This window comes from Gavialis gangeticus, unplaced genomic scaffold, assembly GCF_001723915.1.
Source record: "Gavialis gangeticus isolate Ggan-Ray unplaced genomic scaffold, GavGan_comp1, whole genome shotgun sequence".
Taxonomy (NCBI): Eukaryota; Metazoa; Chordata; order Crocodylia; family Gavialidae; genus Gavialis; species Gavialis gangeticus.
In genome coordinates, this window is record NW_017729033.1 from 83,755,734 (window position 1) to 83,769,466 (window position 13,733).

The window sequence follows — 13,733 nt, forward strand, 5'->3', positions numbered from 1 at the left end:
TGATGACCCACTGCCCCCCACCCCAGCTCCCTGCATGGCCTGTGCTCCCGCTCCCGATATGGCCTGTGCCCCTTCTCCCCTCTGCCCAATACGTGGCCTGTGCCCCTTCCTGCTCCACACAGATGTACCTGGAGGGAGATGTAGGAGCTGCTCTCCACTTCTGCCTTGCTGCCATATGCATGTAGCACCTCTTGCCTTGACTGCCCTCCTCCCACTCCCTGCAACCCCAAACAGCCCCTTGCAGCCTGGAACTCAGCAGAGGGGAACCCACCATTTCCTACATCCTTCTCCTTTAAAAGGAGAAAATCTGTGGTTTTCACCTTAAAAAGAGAAAGTATGACTTTTTCTCCACTAAGGGAGAAAATCCACATTTTTTCCCACAGCAAGCTGAAAACCCAGATCCCTGCTCATGAGTTCCTTAGTACCCTTTCCAACTGGTTCTGAAGTCTTTGTCTCCACAAAACAGTGAGAGTATATGCAGTGTAAACACAAGTTCAAACCATCACCTGATGCTGACTTGCTAGCTAGCTATCACTCGTTCCCAAACGGCCCATTCTCTGGAGTAGGTAATTGAACAAGTGGGTTTCCACCATCTCCAGGTCTATCTGGATACTATCAGTTTCCTGGACCTCTGCCAGTCAAGATTTTGTCCTAGGTATAGCACTGAGACTGCACTTGTGGCCTTAGTTGACAATTTGTCTGGTGATTAACAAGAGAAACTGTACCTTGTTGATCTTATTGGAGATACCGGGGTGATGATCATAGGAAAGTAGGGCTGGAAGGGAACTCACAAGATCATGTAGTCCAGCTTACTGCTCAGGAAAGGATCATCCCCAACTAAACCACTGCAGCCAGATCTCTGTCTAACCTGCTCTTGAAAACAGCCAAGGATAAAGATTCCAGTTTCTCTAAGTGGCCTGTTTTAGTGCTTAACCACCTTCATAGTCAGAAAGTTCTGCCTAATCTCCATCCTACACTTTCCCTGCTAAAATTTAAAGCCATTGCTCCTAGTCTTTTCCCCTACAGAAAAAAAGCCCATCTTGTTCCTCTCTGTAATCACCCTTCATGTATTTGAAAACTGTTATCAAATATGCACTCAGACTTCTCTTCTTTAGATTAAATAACCCTAGCTCTTTCAGGTTTTCCTCATTAATCTAGTCTCCCAGGCCCCCAATCATTTTTTATTACTCTGCTCTGAACTGTTTCCAAACTGTCCACATCCTTCTTGAAATGTGGGGCCCAGAACTGGACACAGTTCTCCATGTTAGGACTCACCAGTGCTAAATGGAATGGAAAGATCACTTCCCTTGATATGCAAGTGACTTTCCAGTTCATACAATCCATTATGCTCTTGGCTTTTTTGTAACAAGAGTAAACTGTTGGCTCATGTTCATTGTATGGTCCACTGTAATCTCCAGGGCCCTCTCCATGGTACTACAGCTTAGCCCATTTCCCCATCTGTATTTGCGCACATAATTATTCTGCCCAAGTGGAGGACTCTGTACTACTCCTTGTTGAACTCATATAATTGACTATGGACCATTTCTCCAGTCTATCTAGGTCATTCTGGATCCTTGGTCCACTCTCTGGAGTATCTGTAGCTCCACCCAAATCAATGTTGTCTGTAAATTTGCTAAGCATGCACTCAATCCTATCATCCAAATCTTTAATGAAGATATTATAAAATATCAGATTCAAAACAGACCCTTGGGGAACCCCATTGAATACCTCCTCCCAAATAAACATTGAGCCAAAGATGACTACTCATAGAGTAGGATGATCGAGCCTATCCAACTTACAGTACTTTCATCTAATTTGTATTTCATTTCTAGTCCACGATGGGCAAATGTTCATTCTACCCTCACTACCTTTCCTGTGGTGTCCTCCAGGATTCCATATGGCTGTCTCTCCTGAGATTTGGAGTGATGCCCTTAGTATGAGGAGGACACCCAGCTCTCTCTCTTTTTCTCATCTGATTCAGGTTCTGTTGTCTTGGTCCTTAACCAGTGCTTTCCTTCAGTTGGAGATGGAATGCAAATGGGATGCAGTTGAAGCTAAATCCAAACAAGACAAAGGAGACTGTTGTTGGCAGATCTCAGGACTTGGTGGGAAAAGAATCACCTATCATCAGTGGGGTTCAGCCTCCCCTTGTCACTTACACTCCTTGATGTGCTCCCAGATTCTTTGCAGCATTTAGATTTGCAAGTTGCAGCAATGGCTAGGACTCCATCTTAGCTGTTGCCATCTTTCACCAACTCTATCTGGTGAGAAGGCTGTAACCTTTTCTTTCAGGTTTGGATCTGGTCACCATCATCCGTGTTTTTGTAACCTCAAGACTAGACTATTGCAATGCACCCTACATGGGGGCTGCCCTTGAGGAATGTCCATAAGTTGCAACTGTTGCAGACTGTGGTGCCCTGCCTTGACAGGGATGGGTCACCAGAAGCATGTTATTCCAGTACTCCAGAATTTGCATGGACTTTGAACAGTTTTCCAGGCACCATTCAAGGTGCTGGTTTTGACCTGTAAGGCCCTAAATGGCCTGAACCATACATACCTAAGGGATCTCCTCCTCTTTTATGTTCCATCACAGTCCCTAAAGTCGCCAAGAACAACCTCCTGCAAGTAGCATCTGCGTACCAAGTTCATTTAGAGAATAAAATGTGGGAGGTCATTCTTGGTAGTATCTCCTCAGTTCTGGAACTTCCTGCCCCTTCTGATCCATCAGAGCCCTAGTCTGGACAACTTCTAGAGGTTTTGTAAAACTTTTTAATTTGAGCAGGCCTTCAGTTGTTGGGGTTGAGTTTTAGGACAGTGTCTGGGGATCTTTTCCATTTCATTTTAATATTTTTATCTGTTTATATAATGTATCTGTTTTTTTAATGTAAGCTTCCATGAGCCATTTTTGAAAGGCAGCATACAACTCTAATAAATAAATAATCAAATAAAGTGTTTTTTCCTTTATAATGTATGATTCTTATAAGGAAGACGCCTGTGCGTGACTTCTTTTAGCGTCAGGATGTCGCATGCCAACAAAACGCACAGTCCTTGACAGATAGGGTTCTAAGTCCAATGGCATGGAATCCAAGATGATTAGAGACCCTTGGTCTGCTGCAGCCTTCATCCACCTTCACAGTCACTGAAAAGGGGGTTAACACTTGTCTTCTGTCTGATACGCTGTTGAGGTCTTCTTGGATCACTCTTAGTCAGGAACCTCCCCCTCGACCTTGCCACCATGGGTGACCCTACCAGGAACATGAAGCTCCTGATGGCCTTGCTCTCAGAATCACTGGAACATGCAAGCCTCTCCACCACTATAAGGTGGCAATCCCTGGAGAGGTGTTTATAATGAATATGTACTCAGAAAGGAATAGGTGTACAATACACTGAACCGTGCGTGCTTATACCCACGTCTCAGGGAGGGCTAAAACGTACCAAACACTTCATCCAATTCTTGGTGAACTTTCTTCTGGGCCTCAGGATGACATCCAAGTAAATAGATGGCCCAGTTCATAGCAGCAGCTGTTGTATCATGCCCCTACAGGCAGAGTTATGTTGATATTCTGTATTATCATTATGTATACATAAACAAGTATCTATACTTACAGCTCTGAGACGAGAGACATAAACTAACTACAAAAGCAAAGAAGAAAAGCTAGCAATATATTAATCCACCTAGCAATTTGGTACCCAAAACTAACAAGAGAAAATAGCCAATTACACAATAAGATGGCTAGAGGCTAACTAAGATTTTTGAAAGTAAAACAGATCAGAACATTAAGCTAGTAAAAATCCTTTCTTCATCCATCTTCAGTTATTTAATTAACTGATTTAAATGTGTTCCTCTACAGTCAATCTCTGAGGAAGAAATTGTGGATGAATTGGAAAGGGTCCAGCAGAAGGCAACAAAAATGTTGGGGGGGTTGAGGGACATTACTTATAAGGAAAGACTGAGGGAACTGAGCTTATTTAGTCTAGAGAACAGCAGACTAAGGGGATTTAATAGCAGCCTTCAACTACCTGAAGGGGGGTTCAAAAGGGGATGGAGCTAGACCGTTCTCAGTGATGGCAGATGACAGAAAAAGGAGCAACAGTCTCAATTTACAACAAGGGAAGTTTAGGTTAGATATTAGGAAGAATTTTCTTATTAGGAGGGTAGTAAAACAATGGAACAGGTTACCCAGAGAGGTGGTGGAATCTCCATGCTTGGAGGTTCTTAAGACCCAGCTAAACAAATCTTTGGCTGGGATGATCTAGTTGGGGGTGGTCCTGCCTTGTACAGGGGGTTGGACTACATGACCTCCTGAGGTCCCTTCCAACCTTCATTTTCTATGATTCTAAGAATCTTGTTCTTGCCTCTCTTTCTATCTGTTGTGGTTAATTCTACAGAGAAGACCTACATACCAATCTTGAAGTTTGCACTAAACCTGAACTCTATCTGGGTTACATCAATGATATTTTCATCATTTGAACTGAACATCTGAACTCACTCACTGATTTCTACCACAAGTTTAATCTACCATTATCCCTTGATCAAACATTCTTAGTGTTATTTCTACACTAACATCAGCTTTCTAGATACAAGAATCCACATGTGGGATGGCACCCTACAGACTACCCAAGACAAATAGCCCATGGACCATCATACTTATGGCCACAAAACAAGCAATCATTCCAAACACACCAAACAAACTGTATTCTACAGTCAGGTACTCAGATACCACCACATCTGCTCTAAGGAGATTACTAGTGATACCCACCTTGCCAACCCAAAATTTGCCTTTATACAACAAAGACACTTAGAGAATAAAACATATCTTTGAAAGAGTCACTCAGATAACCCATGGTAACCTGCTCCAATACATAAAGAAATCCTATTGTGACTTCACACCCCAGCTACCACCCCACACTGAAACCAATTAGAAGAATCACCTAGCAATTATAGCCTATGCTCAAAAAAGATCAGACCTGGAGAGAAATACTCTAAGCCCTGCTGCTCCTGGCTTTCAAACAGTCTCCTAACCTTGCCTAACTCATCATCAGAAGCAAACTCCCCATTGTTTAAGAGATATCAAATAGGACACAGGCTTGCCTTAACAATAAATGCAAAAGCTGTCAACACATCTCCATTGCTATAACTATCAACTAGCTTCCACAATGAACCTATCAGAATCCACTGATCCTATACATCTTTCCCAAAATGTGATAGCTCCAATTCAATGCATTGAATACCATCATGGCAACTATGTGATAAAACTAGACAAACTACTCACCTGAATAAATTCTCACAGAAAAAAAGAGAGAAATGCAAACACTAGTAGGAGCACATTTCTCACAAAACAACTGTCGTTTCTGTTCTCATTATCCTCATGCTCAAAGAAAGTTTACAAAAAAGCTTCAAAAGGCAAGCCTGGGTATGAAAATTCTTAAGTCTGTTGGATACTAAGAACCAAGGATTGAACACTCGTATTGAATTTGTGATATACTATAATCTACCTGTTTTCTGAAATTCTTTCTTCATACTATAGGCAATAGTGACCCTCTTCCCTTTTGAAAGGTCTTAGTCTCCCACTAATCAAGCCATCTTTTCTTCTGTTAATTGTTTGTCTGCTACCTCTGGGGATTTCTCCTCCAGTTTCACAGCCTTCAATGTTTTTTTAATCATCCCTCAGACCCGATGAAGAATGCAATACTTTGAAAGTGTGTTTAAGTCTCTCAACCACATAGGTGGTCCAATAAAAGATATTACCAACAACAATACTTGTTTCTCATAAAATTAAAGATGTTAATTTGTGCCATAAGACAGTGTGGGAAGGGCATTTATTTATAGTTTAAGGGTTCCTGAGTTTTAGTTAGTAGCATTCTCTACCCTCTCTTGGAAAATATAAAACACTTTATCATCAATTATCACAAAACAGCAGAAGTATATAATTTTGTTAAGCTTGTACATTTAAAAATGAAACTATGAAACATTTAAAAATGAAACTAAGTATATGTAAAGGATGGAAGGGAATGTCCAACAAAAGGTTTTGATATTAAAAGATTTTAGATAATTTAATAAAAGTAATGTTAATAAAAAATGTACTGCAACAGATTATAGCTTCAGGGTGGATGTTAGATCACTTTCAAGCTGGACGGCTGTGGCAAATCAGGCCCACTCTGACCACTCTGTCACAAACGGCATAACAGTAATAGGAATGCTTTATGGGCAACTGAAAGTGATTAGAAGCCTAAGGGGTGTACTTGGTAGCCGTGTTGGTCTGGGACAAGAAGACATACAAAAAACTAGAACTCTTGGTTCCAAAGTGAAACCTTTTATTAAACCAACTGGGAAATCCCAAGAAAATTGTCTTTTTCTGCTGATTTTCCTGGGATTTCTCAGTTGGTCTAATAAAAGGTTTCATTTTGGAACCAAGAGTTCTAGTTTTTTTGTATGTTTTCTTGTCTCAGACCAACATGGCTACCAAGTACATCCCTGAAACATGGAAGATGCCAAATTGTAGCTGATTTTGGATTTTAAACTTCATTGCAGAACAACAAGATTTTTTACCTCCTTGCCTGCCATCTGACACCTCCAGGGAAGGAATTCTACCTGATCTACACATCAAAGAGCTGCTCAGCGCAGCTCACAAAGACACCTCTCATGGACCCAGAGAGACAGCCTTTCATTTTCAGCTCCCTCTGTGCAAAAATGAAGTTTCCTATCTATAAGGACTTTTTACCATCTACACTTTTCCCAGAGCCTGATGAAGGGACTTTGTCCTTTTCTACAAGCTTTTGGGATCAATCTCCTTGCAATTTCCCAGTTGGTCTAATAAAAGGTATCATTTTGAAACCAAGAGTTCTAGTTTTTTGTATGTCTTAGAGGCATAAGTACATTTTAATACAAGGAAAATTTAAGTCTTGCTAACTTTAGACAGGACATTGATGAGAAGAGATTTGATCGATTAATGAACAATGAGGGGGAATGACTGCTTCTAGCCTACCAACCCCTTTTCATAATAAAAGAAAAGGAAGAGTTTCGATAAAATTTGATTACCATAACATTTAAACTGTTAAAAGGTAACAGTCTTTGACATAGTACACAACTACCCTGTGGAACTTACAGCCCAAGATGTCAGGAGTGCTAAGGCCAATTAATATTTTAAAAGAGGATTAGGTCTTTGTGTCAGTAATTGGCACATCAACAGGTAGGTAACTAAACAATTAAAGGTTACAACCCAGAGACAAGGCAATCACTAACTGCGAAGATGAGGAACACATTTTTCCTTCCTGCACAGCTAATTTCTGACAGAATAATCTGTCTCCTGGTTTCTCACAGCTTCCAGTGTGGTATGCATGTGGTACTGACCATTGGTAGACCATGTCTGTACTCTGTCTCTTACCACTTTGTGTGCTCAGGTCCCCTCTGAGTTGTCTACTCTGCCTAACTGTTAAGCTTGGCTGCATGTGGAGTGAAAGGGTTGGAACAGAACTTGTTTCTCAGTGTGGGTTCTTGATTTAGAAGAGAGACAGTATAGACATTGCCCTGGACCAGGGGTGTCAAACTCATCTGGCCTCATGGGTCAAATGAGTGGCTCAGAACTGGTCCACAACCTGGATAAATGGTATCCTGCAGCCTTTGCAGACTGGATTCGACGTCCCTTCCTGCATGCTAGATCCAGCACCCATGGCACCTACTCTGGGACTATGCCATACACAGTACCCACCCTGGACCAGCCAGAACAAGCTCCACATGCAGCACAGATCCCAGACTGACTGAAGCCAGCAGTGTGTCCTGGACCAACCAGGGTGGGCATTGTATGCACCTTGCATCCCAGGCCCTGTGCACAGGCCTGATCTGATGCACACCATGTAGGTCAATTCAAGACCATAAGGCAGCACCTGGGGGGGTGGGCAGATGATAGTGTTCTGTGGGCCAAGTCTTGTCCCAGGAGATGTATCTTTGACATCTGTGCCTTAGACATTAGTGCTCATAGACCAATGATCTGGTACAGCAGTTGCTACATTTCCATGTATTCCTATGTCATTTATATCATTAGGAGAGTGATCCAATATCCATTAAGTCAACATGAAGACTTGAATGGGCTTTGGATCAGGTCCAACAGACCACTGTCAGTACTTTATGTGACTAAGACCAGCCTGTTTTCGAAGAAAGAGATTCTGTGTTATATTGTGTCATCAACACCAACTTCATTTTCTCCTAGTTTTTTATAGCTATAGTGATTTAAAAGAAAAAGCAAAGCTTCTCTTCTACAAGGAAAGCTACATTTTGTAAATAGAATATCTCAAGGTCTGAAAGTCCCCAGGTCATCAGCATACCTCAAACATGAAAGTGTCCACTTCCTCTCGAATATCCAAGTAGCTCAGTTTGTTCCCTTCATTATCCATTGCATTGAGAAGCATGTCAAGGAAAGCTCTTCTCTTTTTTGACTCACTTGATTCACAGGTGCTGTCAAAGTCACACTTTCTTTCATTGTGGTTTTTTTTTTTCACTAGCTTTTTCTGTAATAACCTTTAGGTAAGAAATATATATGATTCAGTGCTTATGTTCTCCAATCTACCAATATGTGTAGAAACTAATCTCTACCCCACATACTTAAAAACTGATTCCATCCCCGACGCCATATTCTGCACAACTCGGTGGCAGACAGGGACAAATATATCCATCCCTTAATATTTGGCTCCCCATACTGTGCACTGTTTGAATGCAGCATTGTTGTGAATCATATGGAATTTGAGTATTTAAGTCCTACTTTTTCACAAAGCACCGTTAACAGAAACATAGTTTTGACTCCTCATTTTGACTGTCCTTCGTTTCCGAGCTTTTAGCACCAATCAGATGGTGTTGCAAAATGTTATTGCATGTCACAGAATATAAATCAACACCAACAAGATAAATAATCGCATCTTGTAGTATGTTTTGACTGAGTCTCCTTTGATTTTCACAGCTTTATTTAAATCTATTTACCCATATGGAGCTACACCTTTTTCATCAGGGAGTTCCTTTAGAAACTAAAAATTGTATAAAGTAGCTAGCTTACCAACACAAGAGGACTCACTGCCATGCCCGTATCTCTTTCAGGGTTCTTTGGTTTTCTAACATAACATTTCAGGTGCATGCAGATGTCACATTTGAAACATTTTCAAGCATAACAGGCTAAGACCGTGGTTATCAACCTCTTTAGACTCAAAGAACCCTTGATACACTCAAGGCACCCCTCAGAAAATGCCAGCTCTTAGTTTTTACACTTTTTTTTACTACAAAAAGAAATAAACCATTGTTTCTGTTACAAAGAATTCAGAAAGACCACAACAGATCAGGAACTATGGATTCCTCTTTGAGTGCCTATAGATTAGAACCCATCGAAACAGACTCAATTCACTGAGTCTGCTCATGCTCTAATTAGAACATTCCTGCATCTAATTAAAATGCTCCAGCATCACATGTATTAAGGCCATGGGCATGTCAAAATGGCCGCAGGGGCACTTTATCTAAAACTCATCAAATGAGTTTTAGATAAAGCATTGCATGGCGCTTTTGAAATGTGCAAGGGCTTAATACACATGACAGTGAGCCATTTTAATAAGAGCAGCTATACGGGAACCCTCTAATTAAAATGCCTCCCCACCCCCCCCAAAGCGTGTGTATAGGCAACCTCTGCATTTATCTTGTGAACCATGTTTGTACACATAACAGTACTAACATTGTGTGGCACCCCTCACCACCCCTGAAAGGTCCTCAAGGCACCCCAGAGTGCTGCAGCACCTTGCTTGAGATTCACAAGGCTAGGAATTGTTTCAAAAAGGTAGTGTTTCAGCCTCCAGACAGACATACAGCCCCTGTTTTGACTAGGGTGGCCATCATAGAGGACAGTCCAGTTGTCCTCTTCTATTGATACAAAGCCAGATGCCTTTATGTCCTCTGTTTTTCTCTTGAAGAGAAAAATAGAGGGCAAAAGGCATTGGGTTTCGTATCAATAGAGGACAGAGCAGCAGAAAACTGGAATGTCCTTTATGATGGCAACCCTAGTTCTGACCCCTGGCTGGAGCACATCGAAGTTTCCGCAGCTGCATGCAGTGGTATATCCCCCGGCAAGAGAGGAGTTTGGGGAACTGAGGCTTTATTCTCCACCACCCCAGGCAGGGGAGTGGAGGGGACTCAATGCCAAAGAGTGAGGAAGGTTGTGGGGGGATTCCAGCTCCAGAAGTGCTCGGAGTGACCTATACAGCCAGGGTGCTGGGAGTCCCCCTGGTGCCCTGAGTGCTAGGAGTCTCTGAGCAGAGTACTGGGGGCCCTGGCACACTAGGCACTGCCAGCACCACTGCTCCTGACATTCTGAGATCCTAGGAGACAGTCAAGGAGAGTGTGTTGCATTTGGGATGTTGGAAGACCGTTTGATTCATACAGATGCAAGGTGGAACAAAATGGTACAAAACAGTATCTGTTCCCTACAGGTGTATGTTTGTCACTCTTTGGAATGTTTTACCCCACTTACACACCTGTACAGTAGCCTTATAAAAATGTCAGAAGTTTTTCAAAGCCATTTGAAAGGTTTCAAATGTTACATCTGTTCCTAGTTAGACAAACAGTATAGTTCCTCCATCCAAGCTAGGATACCATTCCCAGAGACTCTTTCCTAACAGTCCCACTGCTTCAAAGACTGCCTCTCTCCTGTGGCTCTCTCCTTTTGCATTCTTAGACCAAGTAACTTCCAGCTGGGTTTTATAACTGGGAATTGGCTAGTCCTACCTTCTTAAACCCACAGGTTCATTTATCTTGTACCTCTCTCAGATAAGGTGATCTTCTCAAAGACTAAACTGCAGGCCACTGTAATCACATTTTGATCTCTCTTCCATTGATCTACTTCTTTCCATTAACTGGAACACAATGAAAAGAAGAATAACAGATTACCTTGTCAGTAAAACTGTGGAGGATTTTGAGACTTCTATTATGTTCCCTTCCTTCTTGAAAGAGAAGGTATGTAAGGTCAGGCCAAAGCCAAGGAGCCTTTTGTCTATGATGAATCATATCACTCATTCTAGGATATGAAAAATAGCACTAATTAATATTTATTGCCAAAAACAAAATCACAATGAATCCTTAAGAGCCTAAGGCAATCAAAATATCCCCAGACTGATGTAAAATACCATTTTATGATGCGGACACAATCATTTTGTCTTTAGGGGTACAAACTGCTTTTATTATTATTTTCTATTTATAATGTCAAAAGCATCTACTGTAATTTAAGCAGCGTTTGAGAGAGTGAGTGAAATCTATTCCCATGTCAAAGTAATTTTAAACTAAGATATTTGGCAATAGAAAGAAAGGAAACTCAGGACCAAGTTATTTCAGCATTGCTGTGGTATAAACCTGATTTAACTTTACTGATGTTAAATCTTTTCATTTGGATTTGTATTGGTGAAGTGGTATGGAAAGCTGAACTTTTTATTCATCTGCTTCCTAATTATTCATCTAACAATTCACATGATGTTTCCTCTGATTTTAACATCATTGTAATTGTCATCTAATGAACAAACCCCAGCAACACAGAGAACTTCTGGCAGAATAATTTTGTAGTGAGAAAACCGTGTGATTAAAATTCAAGAGAAATGAACTCATTCATACTGTTGCTTCTCTAGTGATACCTGCACCACTTTCTGCACAGATTTCCGATGTTCTCAAGTTCAAAGTCACTTCTATGATCTAGAATGGGGGAATGACCCTTCTGTACCCTGGGAGGGAGTTTCAAATAATTGTCCCTCTCCCATCCCTGCACTCTCCAGCAGGGTTTGCATCCTAGTTATGCCACTGGTGACATATAGGAAACACGTTTCCCCTAAAGTGAATTAGTCAAATTCATGTTGTGACATCCTGTGTTTAGTCAGCAGTGCAAAACATTGCATTCTAATTTGGTTTGCAAGCTACTGGTGATCTATGTTCAATTTGCTATGTGGATCTAGTGTTCCGCTCCTTCCTTTCCCAAAAGGAGTCACATAGGTAGTGGTGACTATTTCAACCTATGTTAGCCAGAGATGGGCTGAATTTAAACTGTCAGGAATCATCAGGATTTTTATTTTAAAAAAACAAAACAACAATGTTTTTGTCACAATCAAACTTTTGAAAAGTATGTCAACATTTGCTAAAATTTAGTTAAAAAAAAACAAAAACAGAAAATTTCTGATATTATTAAGACATCTTGTTTTTATTTTTAATTTTGAAATGACACTTCCAAAAATATCATATAACATTTTAAGAGTTCAGCACTGAAATGAAGTTTTTTGGTTTTATGGATATTATAAGTTTTGATTGGCATATCATTTAGCAGAATTTTATTTACATGGGGATTGTTTGTTTTGTTCTGATTTAGAATAGAAATTCTGAACTTGCAGAATCTCTCCTGTCTCTAAGCAGCTCTGGCTGAATTGCAACTGCACCCTGTTCATCTGTTGGTGTAGATCTTATTCATTCATTACATATCTCTCTTGCATATGTGGAAAATGTATATGTTTTCCTATACCCTTATATAATAGGGAACCCTAACCCTGTTAAAGGGAAAAGAAGACCGGGGAGGAAGAATTAGCAAGACCCCTTTAAAACCAGAACTTTTGTACCCCAAAGGGGGAAAGATTACTTGCATCAGAGAGATGGCTTGTCCAGTTGTAGAGGCCCCAGCTGCCAGGAGGGGTCCTGACTTGAGAAGTAAGCGAAAGCTGCCTACAGCAGAGACCAACTGAAGAAGAACAACTGGACCTGGGCTATGCACTCACACTCTACAAAACCTAGCCTGGGGGTGGGCAAAATACAGTACATGAGCCATTTTATCTGGTCTGCAGGTCGATATCTATCTACCAATTCATTGTACCCAGCCTGGCTGCCCCTGCTGTGCTCACATGGGGAAGTGGTAGCAGTAGCAGCAGCAGGCAGATGGGCAGGCGGAAGGTGGAAAGCAAATGCTAGGAGGGAGCAAAGCAGCAGCTGGGTGGGAGTGCAGGGCCTGCACCAGTGTGCTGGGGCTAGGGCCAGCAGGGACCCAGGGTGGGGCAGCCAGAGCATGGAGCCCAGGCCAGTGGGGGTGTGGAGTCTGCCTGGCTCCATCATGCTGGGCTCCCCAGGGCTCACATACAGTTCCCAGGTTCTCTGTCTGAACTGCGCACCTCCGGTGGGGAGCCCCACACAATAGAGCCAGTGGCCCGACCCTGCTCACTGCTACGTGCAAGTCATGGGGAATGGCAGGGAGCTCCATGCTATGGAGCTGGGCTCTGCCCTTCTCCCTGCCACTCCAGCTGAGCCCCATGACCTGCACCACCAGCTTCCTTGCACAGGGCTCCAGCAGCATGGGGTTCAGATGGAGAACCTGGGAACTGCATGTGAGCCCTGAACGATGGAGCCAGCAGGCTGGCCATGTGCAGTCCTGGGGCTTGCCAGGACCCTACGCCGCCAGGAGGCTCCACCTGCCATGAGCCATTACCACCGTGAGGCTCTGCTGCGTGCTGCTGGTGGCAGGGGCTATGCATAATGGCGGGGCATGTGTTGGGGGGGGCTTGCAGGGGGGCCCCACATATACCCCACCACACACATGCACCACCCCACACCCACCAGCCCCCCACATACCCTCAGCCCCCATATCCACCCATCCCCATGCCCCCCACACCTAGCCACTCTTCCCCACAAATCCCAAAAATGCATCCACACATGCACCCACACCCTCCCCCACACTCCTTCTTGACCT

General features: G+C 42.5%; 1 protein-coding gene across 1 annotated transcript in view; it reads right to left on the reverse strand.

The window, feature by feature from the left end:
- LOC109303665 (cytochrome P450 4V2-like) overlaps positions 1 to 13,733 on the reverse strand; it is a 22,558-nt gene that overhangs the window by 7,190 nt on the left and 1,635 nt on the right. The window contains 3 exon segments of the mRNA XM_019525872.1: positions 3,436 to 3,538; positions 8,323 to 8,515; positions 10,916 to 11,029. Of these exon segments, the coding sequence (XP_019381417.1) occupies positions 3,436 to 3,538; positions 8,323 to 8,515; positions 10,916 to 11,029 (410 nt within the window).